At 37.2% G+C, this 27,151-nt stretch overlaps 1 protein-coding gene across 6 annotated transcripts in view; it reads left to right on the top strand.

The window, feature by feature from the left end:
* Window positions 1-27,151, top strand: part of ARID1B (AT-rich interaction domain 1B) — a 458,656-nt gene that overhangs the window by 400,679 nt on the left and 30,826 nt on the right. For 4 of the 6 annotated variants that reach the window (XM_063443418.1, XM_063443417.1, XM_063443416.1 and 1 more), the window contains 4 exons: window positions 888-997; window positions 1,684-1,842; window positions 7,694-7,903; window positions 14,347-14,551. In XM_063443418.1, the coding sequence (XP_063299488.1) occupies window positions 888-997; window positions 1,684-1,842; window positions 7,694-7,903; window positions 14,347-14,551 (684 nt within the window). The remainder of the gene's footprint in view (window positions 1-887; window positions 998-1,683; window positions 1,843-7,693; window positions 7,904-14,346; window positions 14,552-27,151) is intronic. The other 2 variants (XM_063443420.1, XM_063443419.1) reach the window with 1 other exon arrangement.

Here is a 27,151-nt window from a genome sequence, read left to right as displayed (position 1 = left end):
CATCTAACTTGTGAATACCAGCAACTGTTTTATCGTTCTTTAATTCAGATTCATATTCTAACCTGATGCCATGCTGGGGTTTCCACTTCCTAATGTATGCTCAGAGATATGCATCTTTTTGATTACTCTGACTCTTCTTGCTTGTCTACCCCTTATGTTCTGACCACAGGGTACAGTTCAGATTTAGATTCCTTTAGCAACATTTGTATTTTTTCCTCAATTACTTTCTCATGTCCTGACTTGATTTTATTCATTTGTTTTTATTATACTGCTATTCTGCCTTTCAAAGTGGTAGGGATTAAAAATGAACAATTTAGATTAGCAAAATTGAAAAGAGCTCTAAGAATGAACTAGGCAACATCATGTAAGTTTGCTTGAAGTTTCCAATGTCTAATACTTATATGAATGACAGTGGAAACCCAAAGGGTATTGAGTGTTGGGAGCAAAGTCAAAATGCAGTCTTCATTAAATTTAACAGGGTGGCATTTAGTATACTGATTATGTTTTAGTGAAAGAGGTTGTCTCTCTTTTGTCTCGTGCAGGAATGGTGTGTAACTTTTGCCATGACCACGTGTGTTCTTTTAGCTTAATGTTGACAAGGGTATACTATATGTTTATAACATGTTGTTTGTTTGTTTCTTTCAAAGTACGGCCTCTGTATGATATTTTAAATAAGTTTATATATATTGTTATATTTTTATATAATAGAGTTTTTGTTATTGCAATATTCAGAAAAAAATAATAATTTTTAAAACCTTATCCAAGAATATTAAATAAAGGCAAATGTATGTAAACCAACCTTTCTATAAAGGAAGTAAGTCATTTTAAAACCCATCATTCTACAATGGCTGATGAATATGTGCTAATTTATTTAAACACTTTTTTAGGGCACCTTGGTCTCCCAGACATGATGAATCCGAGTGAGTCAAAACTCCCTGCATCACTGAAACTTGACGGCAAAGAAGATGGTCCACCTCCACCTGAACCCAAACCAAAGGTATTTTCCCTCTGCATGTGGTAGGTTGGCTTTGGCCGTGCAAGGCATAGTGTTTTCCATGGTCTGTTCGTGCCTCTGGTTTTCTCCTGCATGCCTTTCCATTTATGTTGCGGGCCGGTTTGTTTTATTGTCTCTATATGAAACTTATGGTATCCATTCCAGTGGCATCTTAATTTGGAGCAAGGTATTGAACACGAGCTTGGGGATATAGAGCTGGTGAGGTTGGGAATGGACTTCCTGTGCCTAGTATCAAATATGCGCCATTCCCCCTTCTTGCCTTTGGTTCAAGCTTCTGTTGTTGGGTGTCTATACAGCACCAGCCTCATAGACATACTTTATACTTTGCTTTGTATTTTTTTTCCTTCCTTCTTCTTTGAATCCCGAGACAAACATCTATGTTTATTCATTCGGTTCATTCAGGGGCAGTCCATGCTTAAGCATTCCATGTGTGCGTGAAGTAAGCATGGCAGCTTAGTAGCAATGGCCAAGCATCTGGCAGACTTTGCCATGTTTGCACTAACTGGTGGCAAATGCATTAGCAACATGCAATTAATGCATCTTATATGCTTGTCTATTTTCCTTGCCTCTATCCATATGTGCAGCAACGTTGCATTCCCACTTGATTCTGTTTCCAGTAAAGTTTGCCCTGCTTTTGTCATATTTTGTTTTGTATTCTTCTACCACAGGATAGCTACAGTTCCCAGTGTATATCACAGCCCCCAACCCCAGGCTTCCTGCCAGTCCCTTCCCCACTGTCCCCAAGCTCTGCTAGCATCTCCTCCTTTCTGGGAGATGACAGCGATAACATTAACAGCCCAGGCTGGCCAAAGACTCCATCAAGCCCTGTAAGTGGCCCTGTTATGTTTATTTTATATTCAAACAATTGTTTGCATGTTATTTTCTTTCCTGAGTTAGCAAGTTGTTTTTATTTATTTATTTTTTATTCGGTCAAAACATGATTTGTTGTCTTTATTGTTACATAATTTACTAAAGCATGAAATATCCTGCAGCACTTATTCATTGGTCTTGTCAAAATCCAAAGAATGTGTGATGATACCAGTATAGATCCCATGGACCAGCTGGTGTACCTTGTTTGCAAGATCAGTTACCTTAACAGATCTAACCCACAATGTTTTAGTTGCTATATTAATTCAATCTAATCCACACATTAGGAGACTTATGTTCTCGTTATGGAAAAAAGCATTTTGATAGTGAGCTGGATTATACGAATAAGAAAGAGTCTCCTTAAACACACATTCTATATAAAATTAAAAGTTAATTTGAGCTGAAATATTTTCTAAATCCAGAATTAAGAATATCATTGCACTTCATTGTTTTTTCTGTATATATACTGTTCAATGTTTACACAAAGGCTTAAAACAATACTGCAGATCATAGTGATTGCAAATGATGAACGTGTATAGTATTGCTGAAAAACAGTTCTGTGTACTCATTCTGTAAGTTAATTGCTGTGTTCATGTGCAGTGTACATTCACACTTTTCACTAATGCTGTGTCTATTTTTAATGCTTAACCCCTTAAGGACTGAGCCAAATGTACACGTTGTGAACAAAACAAAACCTGACATTTGCGCTATATGTCTGACTGTCCAACCGTAATTCACCTCTTTCATATTAAATGCATCCCCCCTTATTATATATCATTTTATTCATGGGAAACAGGGCTTTCATTTAATATCAAATATTTAGCTATGAAACATAATTTAATATGAAAAAAATGGGAGAAAATAAGAAATGTTATTTTTTTAGTTCTACGTGGCATTTTAACTGTCAATGTCATAATACTGTTTGCTTTTACTGCAATAAAATACACATATTTATATTCAGCAAAGTCTCACATGTAAAACAGTACCCCCTATGTACAGGTTTTATGGTGTTTTGGGAAGTTACAGGGTCAAATATAGCACGTTACATTTGAAATTGAAATTCGCCAGATTGGTTACGTTGCCTTTGGGACTGTATAGTAGCCCAGGAATAAAATTTACACCCATAATGGCATACCATTTGCAATGGTAGATAACCCAAGGTATTGCAAATGGGGTATGTCCAGTCTTTTTTTTTAGTAGCCATTTGGTAACAAACACTGGCCAAAGTTAGCATTAGTATTTGTTTGTGTGTGAAAAATGCAAAAAATTTTGTCCAGTGTTTGTGACTAAGTGGCTACTAAAAAAGACCCCGTTTGCAATACCTTGGGTTGTCTACTATTGCAAATGGTATGCCATCATAGGGGTAATTTTCATTCTTGGGCTACCATAGGGTCTCAAAGGCAACGTAACTAATCTGGTGAATTTTAATGTGAAAAAAATGACACAAGCCTTATATTTGACGCTGTAACTTTTGAAAACACCATAAAACCTGTACATGAGGGGTACTGTTGTACTCTGGAGACTTCGATGAACACAAATATTTGTGTTTCAAAACAGTAAAAAGTATCGCAGCAATAATATTGTCCATGTAATTGCTGTTTGTGCGTGAAAAATGCAAAAAACTTCACTTTTACTGGCGATATCATTGTTGTAATACATTTTACTGTTTTGAAACACTAATATTTGTGTTCAGCGAAGTCTCCCGAGTAGAACAGTACCCCCCATGTACAGGTTTTATGGTGTCTTGGAAAGTTATAGGGTTAAATATAGTGCTAGCAAATTAAATTCCCTTTACTTTCGGCATGGGTTGTCAGGCAGGTCTCGCTAATTGTAATTAATTAAGATACCAAATTATGTAAAATATTGCATAAATATATGTGTAGAATCAATATATGTATATATATATATATATATATATATATATATATATATACGTATGTGTATATATAAATATGTATATATAATATATATATATATATAAAAAAATGTAAATATTTTTATTTATATATAGGTATATATATAGTGATATATACGTATATATTTATGTATATAAGAAATCCAAAGAGGTAGCAGCAGCACTCATTTAAAATGATCGACATTTCAGTCCACTACACGGGACTTTCCTCAAGATCAACAGTTGATCTTGAGGAAAGTCCTGTGTAGTGGACTGAAACGTTGATCATTTTAAATATGCTTTAATAAAATTTAGATTTTTTTTATCTGGACCGTGAGTGCTACTACCTCTTTGGATTTCTTGGATATTTAAAGCCTTGGATTAGCACCCGGCACACAAGGGACATTTAAAGCGTGAGTGCAAGAGCAGTTTTTCTTTTTTCTTTTTTCTATTTACGTATATAGATATATATATTATTTTGTTCTACGTGTATTTTGATATAAATATATGTACATTAATATCACAATACAGTTAGAACGAATTAACACACATCTATATATTTTTTAATTTTTTTTTAAATGTATTTTTTTACGTATTTACATATTTTTTTTATAAATATATATATAACAATAATTATATATATATTTAATCAGTATCAGTCTACGTGTAATTTGATATTAATATATATATATATATATATATATATATTAATAGTAAAATACACCTAGGCAGTGTATGTGTGTGTATGTATATGTGTGTATATATATATATATATATATATATGATCTAAGTATATATATATTTTATTTTTTTACACTGATTAACTTTAATTTTATTTTATTTCCAGCCAGCAGGGGGACTAACTGTCATTTCAGTTAGTCCCCCTACTGGCAATGCCTCAGCCAGCTAACCCGGCCATGTGATTGTGAGGTCCTCACAAGGACCTCACTCTCACATGGCCGGGGGGCCCCCAGGAGGACGGACGTGCCGCGGGGGGCTCCCTGGGAGTCCCCCCAACCGCGTCCGCCGGCGTGGGATCGCCGGCAACCGGGTAAGTTAAAAAAAAACGGAGGGCGTACTATTACGCCCGGCGGCGTTTAGAGCCGCTTAAAATAGGGCGTAATAGTACGCCCTGCGGTCTTAAGGGGTTAAAGGGACACTATAGTCACCAGAACAACTACAGCTTAAAGGGACACTATAGTCACCTAGACCACTTCAGCTCAATGAAGTGGTCTGGGTGCCAGGTCCCTCAGGTTTTAACTCTTCAGATGCAAGCATAGCATTCAGAGAAACTGCTATGTTTACATTTGGGGTTAATCCAGCCTCTAGTGGCTGTCTTCCGGACAGCCACTTGAGGCGCATCTGCGACGCTGGATGCAAATTTCGCATCCATCGCGCAGAGCGTCCATAGGAAAGCATTGAGAAATGCTTTCCCTTGGACTCTTTGAATCCACTAGGGAGCTGACGTCGGACGGGGTGCTGGATTAAGGTAAGCTGCTGACGGTCACTATAGTGTCAGAAAAACTGCTTTATTTTCCTGACACTATAGTGACCCTTTAATGTAGTTGTTCTGGTGAGTATAATAGCTCCCTTCGGGCATTTTCATGTAAACATTGCCTTTTTAGAGAAAAGGCAGTGTTTACATTGCTCCTAGGGACACTTCCAAGTGGCCACTCCTTAGATGGCCACTGGAGGTGCTCTGTGGCTCAGGCCTGCACAGTAAGCAGCCCTGCCGTTCAGCGTCCCCACGCTCTGCATGGAGACACTGAATTTTCCTCGTAGAGATGCATTGATTCAATGCATCTCTGTGAGGAGGTCCTGATTGGCCCCTCCCTGGTGCCGATTTTATCCAATCCAATGCTTTCCCTATGGGAAAGCATTGGATTGGCTAAAAATATGCCATTTTGATGAAGTCACAAAGGGGGCGGAGCCAGTGCCGGCGGACCCGCACATCACTGGAAATAAGGTGAGTTTTAAACTTTTATAGGGGAATAAGGGGGGCAAGCCATCTAAATGGTGGGGTTAGCACTATAGGGTCAGGAAAACATGTTTGTTGTTAAACATCATCTTTGTATATGTAGCAGTAACATTAGAGGGCTCACTGTCATAGTTCAGCTTGCAAATTACTCAGAACTCTTCATATGATGAAAACAACATTCCCTTTGGTTAAATACACAATGAGCAAGGTGCATGACGGAAACAGATGATCTGCATGTATTCCACATCCGCCATACCCCAAGGCCCATCCTGAAGGACACCTCGCTGGAATGCAGAAAGTTTGTTTATTCTCTTGGTACAGTTCATACAAAAAAAGGTGGGGCAGAGGAACACTTTAGTGTTGGGAAGGCAACATTATATTTCTAACACTAAAGTGTTCCTTTAACCCCTTAAGGACCAAACTTCTGGAATAAAAAGGAATGATGACATGTCACACATGTCATGGGTCCTTAAGGGGTTAAGTCTATCCAGCTAAATGGTAAAATATGCCTGAAACACTGGTAAATTTACTGTTTAAATTGAAAACATGATTCGTGATTATTAGAGTAGTACAAATGAATGGCATAGATAATCACTTTCAGAATTTACCGTGTATCTTCCTTGTCCTGAAAAAAGTTATTTAATAAAACAAACCTTAATAATAAACACGCCAAATTTTGATGGTTTGAAGATGAATATCTAAAGAAATCTAGAAAGATTTAAGCAGCTCTGTCAGGTTTTCTTTTTGCATAATAACATTATTTGTCTTAATTCAACGTTATTTTTATTTGGAAATTTATCCCGCTTATTGCTTGCGTAAACAAAGGTAAAATTTAAAGTGCAAAGTATACAAAATAAACTTACGTCACCTTAACCAGGCAGTGATCACAGTGATCACAATCCGTGGGTGGATCAGTTTCTCGTATACTAGAAAAGCTACAATATCTGGGGAAATTGTGTGAAGTGTTCTTGCCTCCACCAGTAGTCTATAACTGGAGTGAGCGGAGTAACTGTTATTATTTATTTACATAGCACATTTAATTGCAACGTTGTTGCCCAAAGTGCTTCACAGTTACATTAAAACATACATTTATAAAAACATTAGCAGGTGTACAAAAGCCCTGTTTATGACATCACTTGCTGCTCCAGCCTGGCACAGGTCCGAGTATTTTGGCGGTTGCCATCTTCAAACGGTCGTATAGAAATTGTTGTTTAGAAATTGACCTTCAAGTTTGAGCTGGCTAGAGTGGAGTTTCAATGAATGTCAATGGACGGCGTGAGTTGCAAACAAATGGTCATATTGTGAAAACTATCAGGACTATGGCTTAGCCGTGGACATTTTTAGTGGCAGCAGGGATAGCTGAACGTTTTGATATAAGATTTGTGTAGGTGGGCTTGAAAATGAGGGAGTGGTGGCAGTTTAGAAATCATGTCCTGATTTTTCAGCTTTTGCCAGCTCCCACTCTAGCTTTGCCATTCATTCCTATGGGACAAATTTCGCCACAAGAACGATGATATTCCGAGAACCATTCGCCGAAACGTTCCACAAAGTAATAGCAATCCGATCGGGAACAATCTGTACGGTTTGGTATATTTTTGTCTATGTAGTGTAAAAACTGTGGGAGGAGTTAGGGTGGCAAATTTGGCTATAATAATATTAATAATATATATGTGAGATAACAGTAAGTGGTCTTGCTATGCAAGAACACTTAATAATATATATGTGAGATAACATTAAGTGGTCTTGCTATGCAAGAACACTTAAATATATAATATGTAATATATATTAATATATGTTAAACATAGAATATATTGACTAGAAAGTGAAGAGACTTAACTTGTAACATTTTTTCTTACAAACTAATGTGAAATGTGCAATGGTGTATTTTTATAACATGTTGTGACTTTCCTTATTCTCCACTTTTTTCCATCCAATGCAGAAAGCAAATTCCTCAACATCAACGGGAGAAAAGATTACAAAGCTGTATGAGATGGGAATTGAGCCAGAGCGTAAGATGTGGGTGGATCGGTACCTGACATTTATGGAGGAAAGAGGAACACCTGTTGCAACTCTGCCCGCTGTTGGGAAAAAGCCACTTGACCTCGTGAGGCTCTACTTCTGTGTCAAAGAAATTGGAGGATTAGCGCAGGTAGATCTGGCATATGATTGCAGGTTGCCCAATCTGTGGGAAGTGACTTCGCCCTTGTTTAACCCCTTAAGGACCAAACTTCTGGAATAAAAGGGAATCATGACATGTCACACATGTCATGTGTCCTTAAGGGGTTAAACTACATTGTATGTTGATGGCTAACTTTGGCACCTCTTATAGCACTATGCTTCATGGATGTAACTCACAAACATCAGCAGTGTCAAAGTTAGATATTACTGCTATAAAGCATCTTTTTATTGCTGAAAACTCAGATACAGATGTTGTGACAATTGTTTAATTCTTATTGTCTTTTTACATATATTTCTATGTCTTGGAAAACTTTTCAAAATTGCCTGATCTGCTAACAGTTTTTTCTTTTGTATATTTATTTATTTAATTTTACTATGTGCGCTAAACAATAACTGTGATTCCTTTTCCTTTTTCCATATTTGCTGTTTGCCCTCTCAATAACAACGACACGTGGGATTTAAGAAAGTTGTGTGAAATGACATCCATTTGAGAGTCTGGCAGTGTGGATTGCTCTTTTTTATAATAGGTTACAAGGAGAAAGAAGTTGCACTTTCTCAATTGTCCTTGCTTGCATCTGTGTAAAGACTTTAATCCCTGTGGCGGCTATCTATTGTCAGTAAGAATGGGGATCCAAATTACACACAGATCTGCTTATCATGAAAGGCAATAAATGAAATTGCCATGCCTATGTTTGCTTCTTGTTACTGTCCGTGATATCATGATTAATTTTGTGCTAGTAGAATTTAAATGGAAAAGACATGTATACATCGTCATACGTTGTATTTTAATATTTGTTATATTTTGAAAGAAAGTTTTTTCAAAATATGGGACAGATATCACATAGATGGAAATTAAATATTGTATGCGCAAATAAACATTTAAATTAGTAGGAATGTAAAGTGAATCCCATTTTCAAGCATAATAGCATTGATAAGTAGACTTGGGCATTAGTTTTCAGAAAAAAAAAAATTTCGTCCGAATAAAACAAAGAACTAATTGCTTATTGGAAGAAATATCTACTGGCATGCGGCTCCCTCCTTGTAATATTTAAAAATAGAAGCCTCCATTTCCTAAATCCCTCCCTTTACCCTGTGGGGCCTGTGGAGGTCAATATGACTCCCATATTAGTATAAGTATAAGGGAGTCATAGGAAAAGACTAGTGTCTGGGCAACTATTGCTAATCCAATAAAGGGGGATCTGGCACAGACTAACCAGAATGACAGGTAAGTCTCAAGGATTACCTGTCAAATTCCACAGCGTAAGAAAGCTTTATAATGCTTTTGATGCCCTGCAAGATTAGTCTGCGCGAAGCCCTTGCAGGGTAAAGATGAATCCTTTTTTGCCAGGATTTTTTTTTTTTTTTTGCTTGTGGTTTTTTTTTTTTTTTTTTTTTTTTGCTATTGGATCCTTTTTTTTTTTAATTTTAAAGTTTGACTCGACAATGTGGATTTTTATTTGGCCTTTTTTGTAGTGAAAAGTATTTCTTAGTTAACAGGTATTTGGTTCATCTCCTCCTTACTATTATTAGGGTGAGGGATGTAGGTAGGGAATTTGTTTATAGAGTGGGTGACTAGGCTGCCCAGTTGTTATTCTTTTCTTTTTTTACAGCAAGCAGCGACTGGCTGCTTTCTGGTTATTAGACATGCCCCTACTCTCGGCATAGCTCGTCGAGGCAGGACGAAGGCTTTAACCTCACTTTTTTTCTAATACTAAATATTTTCTACTTCATATTAATAACATTGTGTGAAAGACCAAAATTACAAAAAGGAAAGATGTTTTGGAATTTTAGTCTTTTAGCTTCTTGGTATATAGCTTAGTATAAAGGAGCTAGCAACTAAACAGCTCCATAATTTGGTACCCTTAAATATGGCAATACCACAAGGGTATCAATTTAGGGAGTTATCTACTAAACAGCAGAAACAACATGGTACTGAATTTCATGCAGACAGTGTCCGAATAAAAATGACATTTCTTGACAAACATTTTGGCGCCTCACAAGTCTATTGATAAGTACGCAAGTATATGCAATGTTATAGTTTAAAAGATCTTTCTTAGTAAGAAAAGAAATGTAAATTTTAGAAGAAGAGTGGCAAGCATTAAGTGCTCTGAGATCTAGAAATTCCCACTCCAATCACTTAGATTGATTATGCCAATTAATATGAGAACAAATACTATATAGAAATTATGTAGAATATGACAGATCAGTAACCAGTAAGGTTTCTTGCATGCACCTTATTAATATAGTCAAATGAACGCACGGGTGGTCAAGACTATATAAAGATAGGACTTTAACTGTGCTATGATTGGAAGGCTTGTAGGAATACATTCTTTGAACTCATTGTATCCTAAAGACTCGGCGAGTTTAAATGAAAGAAACACATTGCTTGATAAACCCTGTCACTTGTGAGAGGTAAAATAGTCTTTACAGGGTTGCGAAAATGCAAAGTTACCCATTAGTACAAATTCGAACAAGGGAGATAGTAGGGTGGCTAATGAAGGTCAGGTTTAGGGTCTGATCCAATTGTCAACATGTGTACTGTGAACAGTCACATAATATATCTATTGCAAAATTATATACAAAAATGCCCAATTATAGTGGAACAAATCTAGAAAATGCAAACATGCTTAAAATGTAGTCCTTAACTCAACTTTGGCCTTGCCCTTAAACCAGTTAAATTGTTCAAATAAATTATCAAGAGATTTTACCTTTTTATATTTAACAATGATGGTCAGTATTTGAACAGGATATAGTTATTTAGGGAAGAGCAATTTTTAGGATGTGGGGAATTAAATTCTATTTAAAAAGACCCATAAGAGTAATTGCAACAATTCCAAGCTCCTCCACCACTAAGGTGAATCATTTACGATGCAGATTAAAATTTGGTAGGTGTAGTTTGACCGTGAGAGACAGAATAACAAAAAATGAATCCATAAAAACACATGTCAAAAAAGTTATAAATTGATTTGCATGTCATTGAGTGAAATAATATTTGACCCCTTCGACTTAGTACTTGGTGGCAAAACCCTTGTTGGCAATCAGAGAGGTCAGACATTTCTTGTAGTTGCCCACCAGGTTTGCACACATCTCAGGAGGGATTTCTCTCCTAGTCATTAAGGTTTCGAGGCTGACGTATGGCAACTCGAACCTTCAGCTCCCTCTACAGATTTTCTATGGGATTAAGGTCTGGAGACAGGCTAGGCCACTCCAAGACCTTCATGTGCTTCTTTTTGAGCCACTCCTTTGTTGCCTTGGCTGTGTGTTTTGGGTCATTGTCATGCTGGAATACCCATCCACGACCCATTTTCAATGCCCTGGCTGAAAGAAGGAGGTTCTGACCCAAGATTTGATGGTACATGGCCTCGTCATCGTCACTTTGATGTAATACAGATGTCCTGTCCCCTTAGAAGAAAAACACCCCCAAAGCATAATGTTTCCACCTCCATGTTTGACGGTGGGGATAGTGTTCTTGGGGTCATAGGCAGCATTCCTCCTCCTCCAAACACGGTGAGTTAAGTTGATGCCAAAGAGCTTGATTTTGGTCTCATCTGACCACAACACTTTCACCCAGTTCTCCTCTGAATCATTCAGATGTCCATTGGCAAACTTCAGACAGGCCTGTTCATGTGCTTTCTTGAGCAGGGGGACCTTGCGGGCGCTGCAGGATTTCAGTCCTTCATGGTAGTGTGTTAGCAATTGTTTTCTTGGTGACTATTGTCTTAGATGCCTTGAGATCATTAACAAGATCCTCCTGAGCAGTTCTGAGCTGATTCCTCACCATTCTCATGATCTCTGAAACTCCACGAGCTGAGATCTTGCATGGAGCACCAGACCAAGGGAGACTGACGGTTATTTTGTGTTTCTTCCATTTGCGAATAATCGCACCAACTGTTGTGCTCCTAATCTGCTAATCTCAGCTCATTACCTGTATCAACGACACCTGGGAGCCAGAAATCTTGCTGATAGGGGATCAAATACTTATTTCACTCATTGACATGCAAATCAATGTATAACTTTTTGTGTGTGTGTGTGTGTGTGTGTGTGTGTGTGTGTGTGTGTGTGAATCTGTCTCTCACTGTTAAAATATACCTACCATTAAAATTATAGACTGATAATTTCTTTGTCACTGGACAAAAGTTCAAAATCAGCAGGGGCTCAAATACTTTTTTCCCTCCCTGTACCTATAAAATACACAAACACTACAGCGAAACAAATACAACAGGTAGAGGTGAGTAAAATACAGAGAATTCACACACAGAACTGGGCACAATAATACTATACCATAACTATCCCACACAGCCAGCATCACTGAACGTCTACACAAAGATACCTAGAGAGTGCAATTTTTCTGTATACTGCTCTCTGTTTAACTCTAGATTTTTAGCTCTCTGTTAGCTCTCCCTTTCCTGATCTCATCTTCAGTATTGTTCCTGCTAGGTTTAGCTGTGCAACTTCCAAGATTACTTCTTGCTTCTCTCTCATGTGGGCACTGTAACCCCACCCATTGGTGCTGTGAGATAATTATGACTCCTGAATAGAGAGGTCAAAAGCATGCCTTCACTCATGGGCAGCTAGCTATGGTGCCCGAATGGCAACTTAATGGGAGGCCCCTAAAATTCCTTCCTAAAGAAAACTAGGAATGTGCAAAACCTGCTGAAACAGAACAGATTTAAAATTGTCCTATTATTATCTTTTTAACATGCCTAGTTGCTTTCAAGAAACTTCTCTAGACAGCCACGAATGAGGGGGAAGGACCCTGCAGAACTGAAACCGATTACAGATTTAAAGGGAGACAGATTTTTTTTTTTTCAAATGGCTGGAGTATATTAGTCTACTTTTTTCCAAAATATAGGAAAATGTAGACTAAAATACTCCAGCCATTTGAAAAAAAAAAAAAATCTGTCTCCCTTTAAATCTGTAATTGGTTTCAGTTCTGCAGGGTCCTTCCCCCTCCCCCCCCCCCAAAAAAATAGAATCTTAGTGTTTCTCAACTATTGCAAATACATTTTTTCCTCACATAAAATTTGATATCCCAAGTGCCCCACTGGTAGGAGGCAAATTGTCATTGCTAAATCCATTATAAAGTGTTTGAGGAAAGAAGCCGCATTTCAGTCAATACGGGCCACCACGTGTTTTGGAGTTTGTAAAGGTTTTAATTTGAATCCCAATTTTCTACTAAAAGAAAGGTCAGGTTAACTCATCTTGCTCCTCTGAAATATATATATATATATATATATATATATATTTTTTTTTAATAACAAATGTGAGGTTCCAACTTATTCTGAGCAGTCCGATAAAATACTTTGTACTAATTTTAGATATCCTCAACCAGATGCCCTGGATCAGTGATTGTTTCCCGGACATCTCCATTGTCAATCTTAGATGATTATTTAACAAAATTATTCAAAAGTGTGCCCTGTTTATTATAATAAAACATGTTATACTGGAAATTACAAGCCAATCTGGCTTTCCCATAACTGTATTTAAAAAAAAAAAAGGATTTAGTTTCTTTATATGCTGAAGCTGTAGGATTAATACAATTAACTATTTCACTGTGCAATTGGTAACATGCATTGACAAAACAATGTCACATAGCCTGTAAAACAGAGTGTTAAGAGTAATCTTTAGGAGAGAAAAAAAACATTCTCTCCATTTTCTTCTTTCTCCTAACATGGCAGTGGGCCTAGTCAGCATTTTCTCTTGTGAGCCAGCCTCACTCTGCTCACTGGTGCAGTAGAAATACTGTCCTTTTTCTGAATCTCTTATACAGCATTAACTCATTGGATGCCAGAATAGTGCAGTAGATAATCAGAGCTTAAAAGCATATGCACTGTCAACCTTTTGATTGCTAGAATATCTAACATCTAACAGCATAGCAAGATCCAGTTCCTGGCACATGCTCATCTTCTTTGGAGCCTACACAAAATAAGCATGTTTTCGTTCTACATTTACAGCTCCCACAATTACACTAAATTGTGAAATAACACAGTTGCTGTTATTTTTATTGGTTTTTAAATGAGTTCTTAGCAGCGCGGCCCTTTTAATTGAAATGGGAGCGTGTGTGTGCCCGTGTGCTTTTGTGCATTGACTGGATGCAAATTGCCAGCTTTCTGCCGCACACATCCCTTCTGAAATGTGCTTAGCATTAGGGGATGCAGCGTACAGAATCCTCCAACGCCTTTTATGTTGCTATCAGCAGGTTCTTTAATGGCTTTATAACTGCAAGTGCCTGTTTTGCATTACTGAGTGGGAGTAATGAACGTTAGTTAAAAGAGGCACATTAAAAAAAAACAGAAAAACAGAAAGGTAAAGCAAAGAATAAAGTGTATTCTGGTTTTTACCCCACTCACAACTGTTGACTGAAATACAATTTCCTAAACAGCAATGGCAATCCCTTTTTTTTTTTTTTTGTAGGTTAATAAAAACAAGAAGTGGCGTGAGCTGGCGACCGGTCTGAATGTTGGCACCTCTAGCAGCGCAGCCAGTTCCTTGAAAAAGCAGTACATACAGTACCTGTTTGCCTTTGAATGCAAGATAGAAAGAGGGGAGGAGCCTCCCCCAGAGATCTTCAATCCTGGGGAATCTAAGAAACAGCCTAAGATTCAGCCGCCATCTCCTGGTAAGTAGAGGAAATACATCCTCCTTTATATTTACTGTATCAAAACACATCTATTTAAAATCATGTGCATTAGTCTGATCAAATGTAGCTAACTGGTTGCATATTTCAGTAACCATTTTAGCAATATAAACTTTTTTGGTTTATTTATGGAATTATTTTAAAGTTTTTACACCTTGCTCAGTGGTTAGGGTTGAAACATGTCAGAGTCTTTAGAATTGTTAACATGTATCCTAGTTTTTCTTTTTCAATTCATGCCACCAGCTGTGTGAAACAAACACTATATTGGGAGCTACATAATTGTGGCACTCCTGTAGAGTACTCCAAATATACTTAGCTGCTGTTTTAAGCAGTTCCTTTTCTTTTATGTATGGAGGCATAGTGATATGGAGTTACTGGAGATGCTGTGTACTGGATGAAAATGAAAAAGGTTACAGTTCATAGCATTTTCAGTGTTGTTTTTGACTCAACCCTAGGATCCCCTAACCTTAACTTTAGTAGTAACATTTAAGACCGTGATGGTATGACAAGCGCCACCATGATATGGCAATCTTATAAACAGAATGTCCGGATTGCTTACATCATAGTTTGTGTACTTGCGTACTCCTAAAATTAAAAGAACTGTGAGTCAGAGAAGCTGTGGCAACTACATAAAAGCTGAAATAAGTATTGTCCCAGAAAATATAAGGAATAGTATTTGTGATTGCCCCAGTTCTGCCTTATATTTCCCCATATGTTTATCTAACTAACCCCTGAATTCTTCCATTTTCTTATCCCAGTTTAATTTCTCCCTTCGACCTGTTAGTTAGCAGTGGACATGATTAGAAGTTTACAGTTTCGTTAGTAGTGAGGTGTAGGGATTAAATTGATATTAATATAACTTTCTGATCTATTGAGAACTATTTGTGTACTTGAGGAAGTCTCATAGAACAAGAACAACTATATTTATCAAAGGTGAAGTTTTAAACTTTTAATCTATTTTTCGTAACTTCGATCAAATATTTGTACTTTGATTTTCAGTTCACCCCAGTTCCTTCTTAATCATATAAACTTCCATATATCTTATATTCACATACTTATTTTTAAAAACTGAAAATATAAGTCAAAAATTCAAATGTTTACCCCAATAAATGTTCATTTCATTGTTGTCAAGAATTGTGGCACTCCTGCAGAGTACTCCAAATATACTTAGCTGCAAGCAGGGCCGGATTAACATAGGGGCTGATGGAGCTGCAGCTCCAGGCCCAGGCCCATGGAATAGGCCCATTTAAAAAAAAAAAAATTTTTTTTTTTTTTACACACTACTCTTAGGTTTACCACCTGACTGTTTTTTTTACTGGCACAGCCGGTATTTGAGGCTGCCTGGCCGTGCTGGTATTGCAGTAATACCGGCAATACAAATACAGGTAATTTTCTCAGAATAAATGGAGATTACTCTGCAATACCAGCACCGGCCAGTAGGGGTCACTGTGTGTGGAGAGAGGCAGGGATAGGAAGTTACAGCATATCCCTGCCTCTCTCTACTACTCACTGATCCGTGGTCTAGACAGTCCAGACAGAAGCTCTACAGCTCAGGTAAGTGAGGAATGGGGGGAAAGGCAGCAGGGACACATGGGGACACTGAGACACATGGGGACACTGAGACACTAGGGGACATATGGGGACACTGAGACATTAGGGGACATATGGGGACACTGAGACACTAGGGGACACAGACACTAGGGGACACTGAGACACTAGGACACAGACACTGGGAGACCTGGGAACACTGAGGCACGTGGGGACACTGGAAAACATGGGGACACTGAGACCCTAGGGGACACATGGGGACACTGAGACACTAGGACACATGGGGACACAGACACTGGGAAACATGGGGACACTGGGACACATGGGGATGCTGTGAGACATAGTGACATTGGGAGACATTGGGACACGGAGAGATTTACGTGAAAGATGAAAGCATAAATTAGAGAGAAATTAGCATAGAGTATGTGTTTGTTTTCCTCCAGCACCATCTCCATCAGATACATGACGCTTCGGAGGTATAACTGTTTTAGTGTTTTTGGTTGATAAGATTACGTAATTAGGCCCATCATAATTGTCAGCACCAGGCCCACTGTGCTCTTAATCCGGCCCTGGCTGCAAGACAAGGACAAGAGGTAAGGATAGAGGGACTTTTTGGTGTTTTAACTTGGACAACATTTTGAAACTTTTTGTTGACAATTTAAAGGAACACTATTGTCACCTAAACAACCTTAGCTTAATGAAGCAGTTTTAGTGTATAGATCATGCCTCTCAGATTTTACTGCTCAATTCACTGCCATTTAGGAGTTAAATCACTTTGTTTCTGTTTATGCAGCCTTTGCCACACCTCCCCTGGCTATGATTGACACAGCCTGCATGAAAAAAAAAACTGATTTCACTTTCAATCAGATGTAATTTACCTTAAAAATCTTGCTCTGTAAATTGAACTTTAATCACACACAGCAGGCTCTTGCAGGGTGTAGCAAGTTGTTGACATAGCAGGGGATAAGAAAATCTTGCAATAAAGAAAGGATACACTTTAGATGGCTCTTTACAGGAAGTGTTTAGGAAGGCTGTGCAAGTCACATTCAGGGAGGTGTGACTAGGGTTCATAAACAAAGTGATTTAACCCCTTAAGGACACATGACATGTGTGACATGTCATGATTCCCTATTATTTTAGAAGTTTGGTCCTTAAGGGGTTAAAGGAACACTATAGTCACCTAAATTACTTTAGCTAAATAAAGCAGTTTTAGTGTATAGATCATTCCCCTGCAATTTCACTGCTCAATTCACTGTCATTTAGGAGTTAAATCACTTTGTTTCTGTTTATGCAGCCCTTGCCACACCTCCCCTGGCTATGATTGACAGAGCCTGCATTAGAAAAAAAAACTGGATTCACTTTCAAACAGATGTAATTTACCTTAAATAATTGTATCTCAATCTCTAAATTGAACTTTAATCACATACAGGAGGCTCTTGCAGGGTCTAGCAAGCTATTAACATAGCAGGGGATAAGAAAATCTTAATTAAACAGAACTTGCAATAAAGAAAGCCTAAATAGGGCTCTCTTTACAGGAAGTGTTTATGGAAGGCTGTGCAAGTCACATGCAGGGAGGTGTGACTAGGGTTCATAAACAAAGGGATTTAACTCCTAAATGGCAGAGGATTGAGCAGTGAGGATGCAAAGACATGTTCTATACACCAAAACTGCTTAATTAAGCTACAGTTGTTTTGGTGACTATAGTGTCCCTTTAAAGGTGTCCACATGGCATTACAAATTGGCATACTAATTATTATTATTACTATTATGTGTATTTGCAGTTCCTAGCTCTATTACAGGTGTTTATCAAGATATCTATTACCACATAGTTTCAATATTTTCTGGTGTTCATTGGCTTTTTAAAGTCAACCGATTATTTTTGTTTTTAATGTTACACGGTTCGTCAAATTGCTGGATACATAGCAATGAGATACTTTATGGATAAATGGCAGGTAAATTATTATGTTTACTTTTCCCATAGCCATAGTAAATTGCTAACCGTTAAAAAAAAAAAAGGACCAACAGTATTTTTTTTAAATTAATGTGTTTTACAATTAGATTTTGTGTTTCCTGACACACACATAATCTCAAACAAATAAAACAAGCAACTGAACACAATTTTTGCCAATCAGAAATATTTACTTTCATGAAGAACCCTTCACATTTATTATACAAAGGGCTGCAAAGTGCATTGAACATGTCCATGTTGCAAATTCTGTACTCCAACAAGTTAAAAATATACACATTCATGTTTAAAATTCCAGCCAGCTCGTGTTCCACTTGTTTAAAGCAGGCAGATATAAAGAGACAGATTATAGTTTTGAAAAGCAATGCAGGGATCGAAAATTAGGCCACTCTTGCAGAGCGATACCACTGAGCAGATATGTGTTCTCAAAATAGCAGTCAATACAGAACTACTATATTGAGAACATTCATTCTCTATTCAGTGTAGCAGTCAAGAGAGATGGAAGATCATGAATCCAATGTTGCTATAAAATATATTTAATGGTTCACAACTATGTGGTTCACAACTATGTTTAGAAATGTTCTGTTAAGATGGATACGTACATATAAGTGACTAAATAGAGGTACAGAAAGCTTCCTACAGAAACTAAATAGAAAACGTTATACTAATATGCTATGAGATAAAGAGTTGTTCCATCTTAATTTATAGTAGCAGACACATCAGCAATATGAGATGAGGTTTACAGTATCATATCTCTAGGAATGCTATAGAATGCTATATAGAAAATATTTTTATACAAATATAAAATTTTATGTAGGGGTTAAAGTTGAAAACAATCTCCTGCTTTATTGGGTTTACCACGTTTGGAGAGTGAAACCTAAACACTACTTCGTCCTGTAATGTGTGGCACAAAACATTTATGCATCTTTTTGTTTCTCTCAAAATTGATACATAGGCATTGAAATTGCATATTTATAGAGTTTTTTTTGCGTCTCATCAAATTAGTGGGATTGTGACATATGTTACGTACATTTTGTTAGATCGTTAGCTTTAGGGTTAGGGTTACTCAAAGTAAGCATGTCTAATGTTAAGCTTGTATTGCACTTTCTGGGTATACCTCCCTATTGTCTCCAGATCTGAGAAAAACCAGAGACAGCGTTTTTATCCATGAAGATCTTTGCTAAATAGATTTTTACAATCGTACTTGCTTTATCCAAGATCAATTTTCTTTACATTGTAAACTTGTTCGAGCATGGTTCTCATCAAACTATTGTTCCTGTAACATTTTGTAATTGTCTCATTTATTGTTAAATTTCCCCCTTTATAATATTATAAAGCACTGCAGAATAACCTGGCGCTATATAAATACCAATGATGATGATGATAAAAATAATATGTGGTACATAAGTTTACCCAATATTTGTTTAATTTGATGTTCGGAATATTGATTAAAGTGACACTGTCATGCAAACGTACCTTTCTCCTATTGTTTTCTCTTCTCTTACTCTCTCAGAATCTGTTCTTCCTTTCTGATCTAGTTTTCTTTAACCAGGCTAGCGGTATTCCCGAGCGTGACTCGGGGTTAATGTTCGATGGCAGAAGCGGTAACCCCGAGTCACGCTCGGGGTAGATAACAGAGCTGGCAGCGGAGTCTCCTTACCTTCTCCTTGCGATCCAGCGATGTCCCAGCGCTGTGATTGCCGGTGAGAGCCCCGGCGGATGCCTCCATCTGACTTCCTGGTTCCGTCTCTGTGAGCCGCAGAGGCTCATGGGGGCGGAACTGGGCGAGTAATTCAAATGTTTCAAGCATAAAAGTGACACACACACATAAAGTTAGGTGATACAATGTAATCTGACAGGATTTCACTGTATCACCTCAGATTTGACACAGTATCACCTCAGATTTGAAATTTGATCATCCTACACTGCCCTGCCTGCCCTTTTTGCTGTAATTTCTGCCCATAAAATACATTTTTTACCATGGCATCTAAGCGTCACTTTAGCATCTCCAAAGCGGGTTTGGATCAGATGAGTGACAGCGGCAGCGACACAGAGCCCCTCGCAGAATTGAGCGACTGCGATAGCGATTCGTCATCCGACTCTGACAGTGACCAGAGAAGTGGCGACAGCGACGATTCTGCACCCGAGCTCAGTGATGTGCGCACTTGGTGCCTTATTGATTGCGGTATGGATGAGGTACCGCCGCCAAGATTTCCGTTTACTGGATCACCTGGGATGAAGGTAGACGTTGAGCACAATGATCCTTTGGCATACCTAAAATTATTTCTCACAGATGACGTCATTGAAAAGATTGTCACTGAGACAAATCGCTACAACGAGCAGCAATCAGCTACTCTGCATAGCAAGTTTTCCAGGAACAGAAAATGGGAACCGGTATATTATTTATTAGATTATAATTCATGATTTTATGTTTCGAACTTTATCACATCTGAGAGTACCTTTGGTCAGGTTTAAGAAAGTAATTACTGGCCTACAATACATAACACCAAATTTCCATGCAAAAAAATGGTACCGCTTTTGGTACAAAATTCCTGACATAATCATACCGCCAGGGAGGTTAAACCATAAGATAAAGTAAGGACTACTTTGTCTTGTCTATGTTTCCTACGCTTGACTTACTTTGACCAAAGGAGGATTTTAAGTCTGCTCCATTTCCTGTGTCAGAGAAAGTACTCGCCCTTCTCCTTGACGCAGGAAGTGGAGCTGACTTACACCTCCTTGTGTCAGAGAATATCAGGCGTAGTAAAACTACATAAGACAAAGTAGTCACTACTTTATGTTGTGTTTTAACCCCTTAAGGACCGCTGACGGTTCAGGACCGTCAGCGGTAAAACGTGCGTTTGGACCGCTGACGGTCCTGAACCGTCATAACGGTTTTGGGCTACTTACCTGATCGCCGTCGGTCCCACGGCGGCGATCAGCTCTCCTCCCGGTCCAGGGGGGTTGCCTGTCTGCCCGGGCAGCCCCCCCTCGGCAGATCAGGACCCCACGGCCATGTGATCACTCGATCACATGACCGCAATAGGGGTCTTTGTATCTGCCTGCAGGGGGACTGTCTGTGCTGACAGGCAGTCTCCCTGCAAGTGAAAAATCACAAATAAAGTTTTAAAATAAAGTAATAAGTGTGAAAAAAATAATAATATGTGTATATATATATGCTATATATACATGTATTATATCTATATATACCTATATATAAGAAACATGGGGGGATGGTTGCACTCACCTAAACATGCTTAAATGGGGTGCTGCTGGGGGCCATATTATACAATAAATACACAAGATCCAGCGCACTCTCCTATCTACTAAACAGCAACTTCAATGTTGACAGATATTAGTTTGTAAAAGTTTTTTTTAAAAACACCTAATCTAGGCAAAAAAATGGGGATTTAGTTACATTATATGATCATACATTGCATAAGCCTGCCACAACGTCACACTAAGTGTATTTTTATATTTATATATACGTATATAATTATAAAAATACACTTATATTTAAATTACACACGAATATATACAATATATATAATAACTATATATATGGTATATATATATTATTATAAAATACAAATAATATGTTAATAAAAATAAATAACAAAAAATAAAAATAATTTTTAATAATTAAAAAAAAATTATATATATATATTCAGTTTTATTCTAACAGTATTTTGATATTGATATATATATATTTATATCAAAATACACTTAGAATGTAATGATATATATATCTATGAATAAATAAATAAATAAAAATAATACGAAATATACATATGTCCACATACATAATTACATAAATAATTTCATAAATATACACGTAGACGTCAAATATATAAATATGTATATATATTAAAATTCTACGTGCATATTTATGTAATATTTTTACCTAATTAAGTAATTTTAATGATTGCAATTTGAGGGACCTGCCTGCCAACCCAGGCCAAAAGTCCAGATAATTTAATTTGCTAGCACTGTGTTTAACCCTGTAACTTTCTATGACACCCTAAATCCTGTACATGGGGGTACTGTTTTACTCGGGAGACTTCGCTGAACACAAATATTAGTGTTTCAAAACAGTAAAACATATCACAGCGATGATATTGTCAGTGAAAGTGAAGTTTTTTGCATTTTTCACACACAAACAGCTCTTTCACTGAGGATATTATTGCTGTGATATATTTTACTGTTCTGATACACTAATATTTGTGTTCAGCGAAGTCTCCTGAGTATAACAGTACCCCACATGTAGAGGTTTTATAGTGTTTGTGAAAGTTACAGGGTCAAATATAAGGCTTGATTTTACTTTTTTTTTTTTTATTGAAATTTGTCAGATTGGTTAGGTTGCCTTTGAGAGCGTATGGTAGCCAAGGAATGAGAATTAGCCCCATGATGGCATACCATTTGCAAAAGAAGACAACCCAAGGTATTGCAAATGGGGTATGTTCAGCTTTTTTTAGTAGCCACTTAGTCACAAACACCGGCCAAAGTTAGCGTTTTTTGCATTTTTAACACACAAACAAATATAAATGCTAACTTTGGCCAGTGTTTGTGACTAGGTGGCTACTAAAAAAGACTGGACATACCCCATTTTGAATACCCTGGGTTGTCTACTTTAAAAAATATGTACATGTTAGGTGTGTTTCGGGGATTTATGACAGATAACGGTGTAACAATGTCACTATTGATACATTTAAAATATATATATATTGAAACAGCAATTTCCTACTTGTATTTATAGGCCTATAACTTGCAAAAAAAAGCAATAAAGCATGTAAACACTGGGTGTTTTTAAACTCGGGACAAAATTTTGAATCTATTTAGCAGTTTTTTTCATTAGCTTTTGTAGATAAGTAAAAGATTTTTCAAGTAAAAGTCCAAAAACATGTTTTTTTTTTATTTTTCACCATATTTTATTACTTTTTTTAAATACAATATATGACATAATATAAATACTGGTATGTAAAGAAAGCCCTTCTTGTCGTGAAAAAAACAATATATAACTTGTATGGGAACCGTAAATGAGAGAGCGGAAAATTACAGCTAAACACAAACACAACAAAAGTGTTAAAACTGCTCTGGTCCTTAACGTACAAACATCGCAAAAACAGGCCGGTCCTGAAGGGGTTAAAGAAAACTAGATCATAAATAAAGAAAAGAACAGATTCTGAAAGAGGAAACAATATAAAAAAAGGTAAGTTCAGCATGCTAGTGCTGCTTTAATAGAATTAAAATCATGCATCAGTATGGTGCATCTGTAAAGACTTAACCCCTTAAGGACCAAACTTCTGGAATAAAAGGGAATCATGACATGTCACACATGTCATGTGTCCTTAAGGGGTTAAAGACTAGTGGTCTGGGTGCCAGGTCCCCCACGTTTTAACCCTTCAGATGTAAACATGATATATGTTTACATTGCACGGTTTATCCAACCTCTAGTGGCTGTCTTCCTGAAATTTGCATCCAGCGTGCAGAACGTCCATTGAAAAGCATTGAGAAATGCTTTCCTATGGACTGTTTGAATGCGCGCGCAGCTCTTGCAGTGCATGTGCATTCCGCTCCACTCGGGAGCTGACGTCAGTGGGGGAGGAGAGGTCACCAGCGCCGAGGGAGCCCGGCGCTGGATAAAGTTAAGTAGCTGAAGGCGTTTTAACCCCTTCAGCGCCAAGGAGGGGGAACCTGAGGGTGGGGGGGGGGGGGGGGGGGGTAGGGGGAGTCCTAAGGATGCTATAGTGTCAGGAAAACAAGTATGTTTTCCTGACACTATAGTGATCCTTTAAGGTGGAGTTATTGGACTTTACCAGAGTGCAATTAGTTTCAATTATTAATTATTTTCTACCTTTGTTGTTTTTATGCTTTTGTGATTATAAATATACTTGTGCATGGAGGTGCGCATACATGACATAACCATTAACTGCTTTTAATTAAAATTTTATTTATTTGTAATTAATTGCTGTGATATATTGCACCACTTACCATTATATATTCAGTTTAGTTATTTTGGCCAAAATTAATGGGGAGTGGGTCTCCTATTGTGAAATCAGCAGTTAGTTTTTTACTTTTTCATATTATCTTACAATTTAATTTACACCTGTAGCACTTAGTGAGTTCTCTTAAGTATATAATAACTGTTCAAACAAGATAATGTGTACTGCTGGTTAAACGTCTCATGGTGTCAGTTTAGTTTCTTCATGAACACCTAAAAATAGCTCAAAGTTGTAAAATGGTCATTCACAAAATGGCAATAGAGTCTAGGTTCAGATATACTGCCACAAAGGCTGAAAGGGGCCCTGCCACCCAGGGCTTCAATTTTCAAATGCCTCTTGTTCTGTAATGTATTTTGTATTTTATATTATAGCAAACTAGTGCAATCCACTTGGGGCTTATTTGCATACCATTATACAGACTGTCTCGGTAACTGAAATTAAAACTAGGATAGGACAGATTTAAAACCTGTGAAAGATGTAATAGTACACACTTGTGTATTATGGATTTTATACATTTACCGACATGCCTTTCCCCAAGTACTTTAGAGTTTGCACTAATGAGGCTCTTTTACAGAGTCGATTGCATTGTGCTGCCATTCCTCTGTTTGAAGGCTTAGTGTTGGTTCAGCTATATTTCAAGGACTAGGAGAGTAAATTCACAGAAAAGAAAGCTTAAGGTAAAAAAACTCTATTCCCAGCACAGCTGAGAAGTCTGGTAATAATTAGTATTACAGCTACCAAAAAGCCATCCATCTTCCCTGGCAAGCTGCTGGCTGGATATTCTATTATTAGCTGACAGGTGATGTCACAGAACTGTCAAGAAGCCAAACAGTGTTTCCCCAGAGGAAGTGGTGGGAGGGAGGTACTGAATGAGCTTCCCTGGGTTTGTAAACAAAGATGTCCTCATTGTGACCCCTGCTCATAGCCCAATCAGTGATGCGCTGAATCTCCCACGACTTTCTTTCTGCCCACCCCATCCCTCCACCTCAGCCAGAATTAGGCCAGTAGGATCATGCTGTGTAAATTATCCTCTCAGCTTCCAGTCTGCCTGCATAGGCAAAAACAATATAGCAGGCTTAACCTATAATCACATTTCCTTTTGTTTACTTTCATAGTATGTATTTCAAATCCTTGGCAGAAGGGTTGCACAGAAAGTCATGCCAGGTAGTAATGTGTTCTATGGAAGGTCACAACACAATTATAATTTTTTCATCGCAGTTCAAATATAGCAGCGTGAAAATGGACTTTTATTACGCACATTTTGTCACATATAATACATTTGATGTGTCACAAATTACTTCTAAATGCAATTAAAAAGTAAATATGTATAATAAACACACACACATACATTTATTCATTTAAAAGCGGAAACGCCAATCGTTTATATTGACCTTTTTCAGGCTGCAGGCATTCACCTCAAACCTAATTTTAAATGCAAGTTGGCTAAAATTCAACAAACACATTCATTTACGTGTTGGCTCAAATGCACATCCCATTAAATAAATAGTATCAGACTATTTATAAAGCAAACATAGAAGCTAATAGAATCGATTCTGGCTCCATTCTGACCACAGCACATTTAGAATTTAGCAGCAGAATTGCTATTCATACAGAATGTCCTGAAGTCATTGTCTTGCTACAGCAACTCTTTAAATTGTTATATATATATATATATATATATCACATGTTTTGAGCATCTATTTTCTGCCTCAATTTATTTATTGTAGCTGAGTATTATTTACAATAGATGTATTGTAGCTGAGTATTATGGATATTGATCAGAATTTTCTTTCCAGAAAGCAAAGTTTCAATAACAATGTATATTCCAGAAATATTCTTCCTTTCTGTTTTGATAGCAATGTAAACTGATCTAATTTATCTCCCAATACCATTTACATCCAACTATTTTGTGTTCTTCCTCTTATACTGAATTGACAGACACTGCAATTCTGGTGTCCATCTAACACAGTATGAACAGCTGCAAAGGATGCCTTGTCTATTATTCACCAAAGTAAAATCTAAGATTTTCTATCTACAGGGACAATATAGTCACCAGAACAACTACAACTTAACCCCTTAACCCCTTAAGGACTGGACTTTTTTTGCGATGTTATACATTTGCGACCAGGCATCTTTTTGACACTTTTGTGGTGTTTGTGTTTAGCTGTAATTTTCCGCTCTCTCATTTACTGTTCCTATACAAATTATATATTGTTTTTTTCAGGACAAAAGGGGCTTTCTTTACATACCATTATTTATATAATCTCATGTCATTTAATTTTAAAAAAATGAAAAAATATGATGAAAAATTGAAAAAAATAGTTTTTTTGAATTTTATGTGAAAAATCTTTTACTCATCTACAAAAGCGAATGAAAAAAACTGCTAAATAGATTCAAAATGTTGTCCTGAGTTCAAAAATACCCAGTGTTTACATGCTTTTTGCTATTTTTTTGCATGTTATAGGGCTATAAGTGCAAGTAGGATATTGCGGTTTCAAAACATACATTTTTAAAATGTATCAATAGTGACATTGTAACACTATTATCTGTCATAAATCGCTGAATAACACCCCACATGTACATATTTTTTTTAAAGTAGACAACCCAGGGTATTCAATATGGGGTATGTCCAGACTTTTTTAGTAGCCACTTAGTCGCAAACACTGGCCAAAGTTAGCGTTCATATTTGTTTGTGTGTGAAAGAAGTAAAAAACTAAATTGAACGCTAATTTTGGCCAGTGTTTGTGACTAAGTTGTTATAAAAATGACTGGACATACCCATTTGCAATACCTTGGGTTGTCTTCTTTTGCAAATGGTATGCCATCATGGGGGTAATGCTCATTCCTAGGCTACCATAAGCTCTCAAAGGCAACGTAACCAACCTGGCCATTTTCAATGTAAAAATATTTGACCCATATATTTGACCCTGTAACTTTCAAAAACGCTATAAAACCTGTACATGGGGGGTACTGTTATACTCAGGAGACTTTGCTGAACACAAATATTAGTGTTTCAAAACTGGAAAATGTATCACAACAATTATATCATCAGTAAAAGTGCTGTTT

Source organism: Pelobates fuscus, chromosome 2, assembly GCF_036172605.1.
Source record: "Pelobates fuscus isolate aPelFus1 chromosome 2, aPelFus1.pri, whole genome shotgun sequence".
NCBI lineage: Eukaryota > Metazoa > Chordata > Amphibia > Anura > Pelobatidae > Pelobates > Pelobates fuscus.
Note: the sequence above shows the minus strand (reverse complement) of the source record. Positions and strands in the feature narration are given on the sequence as shown.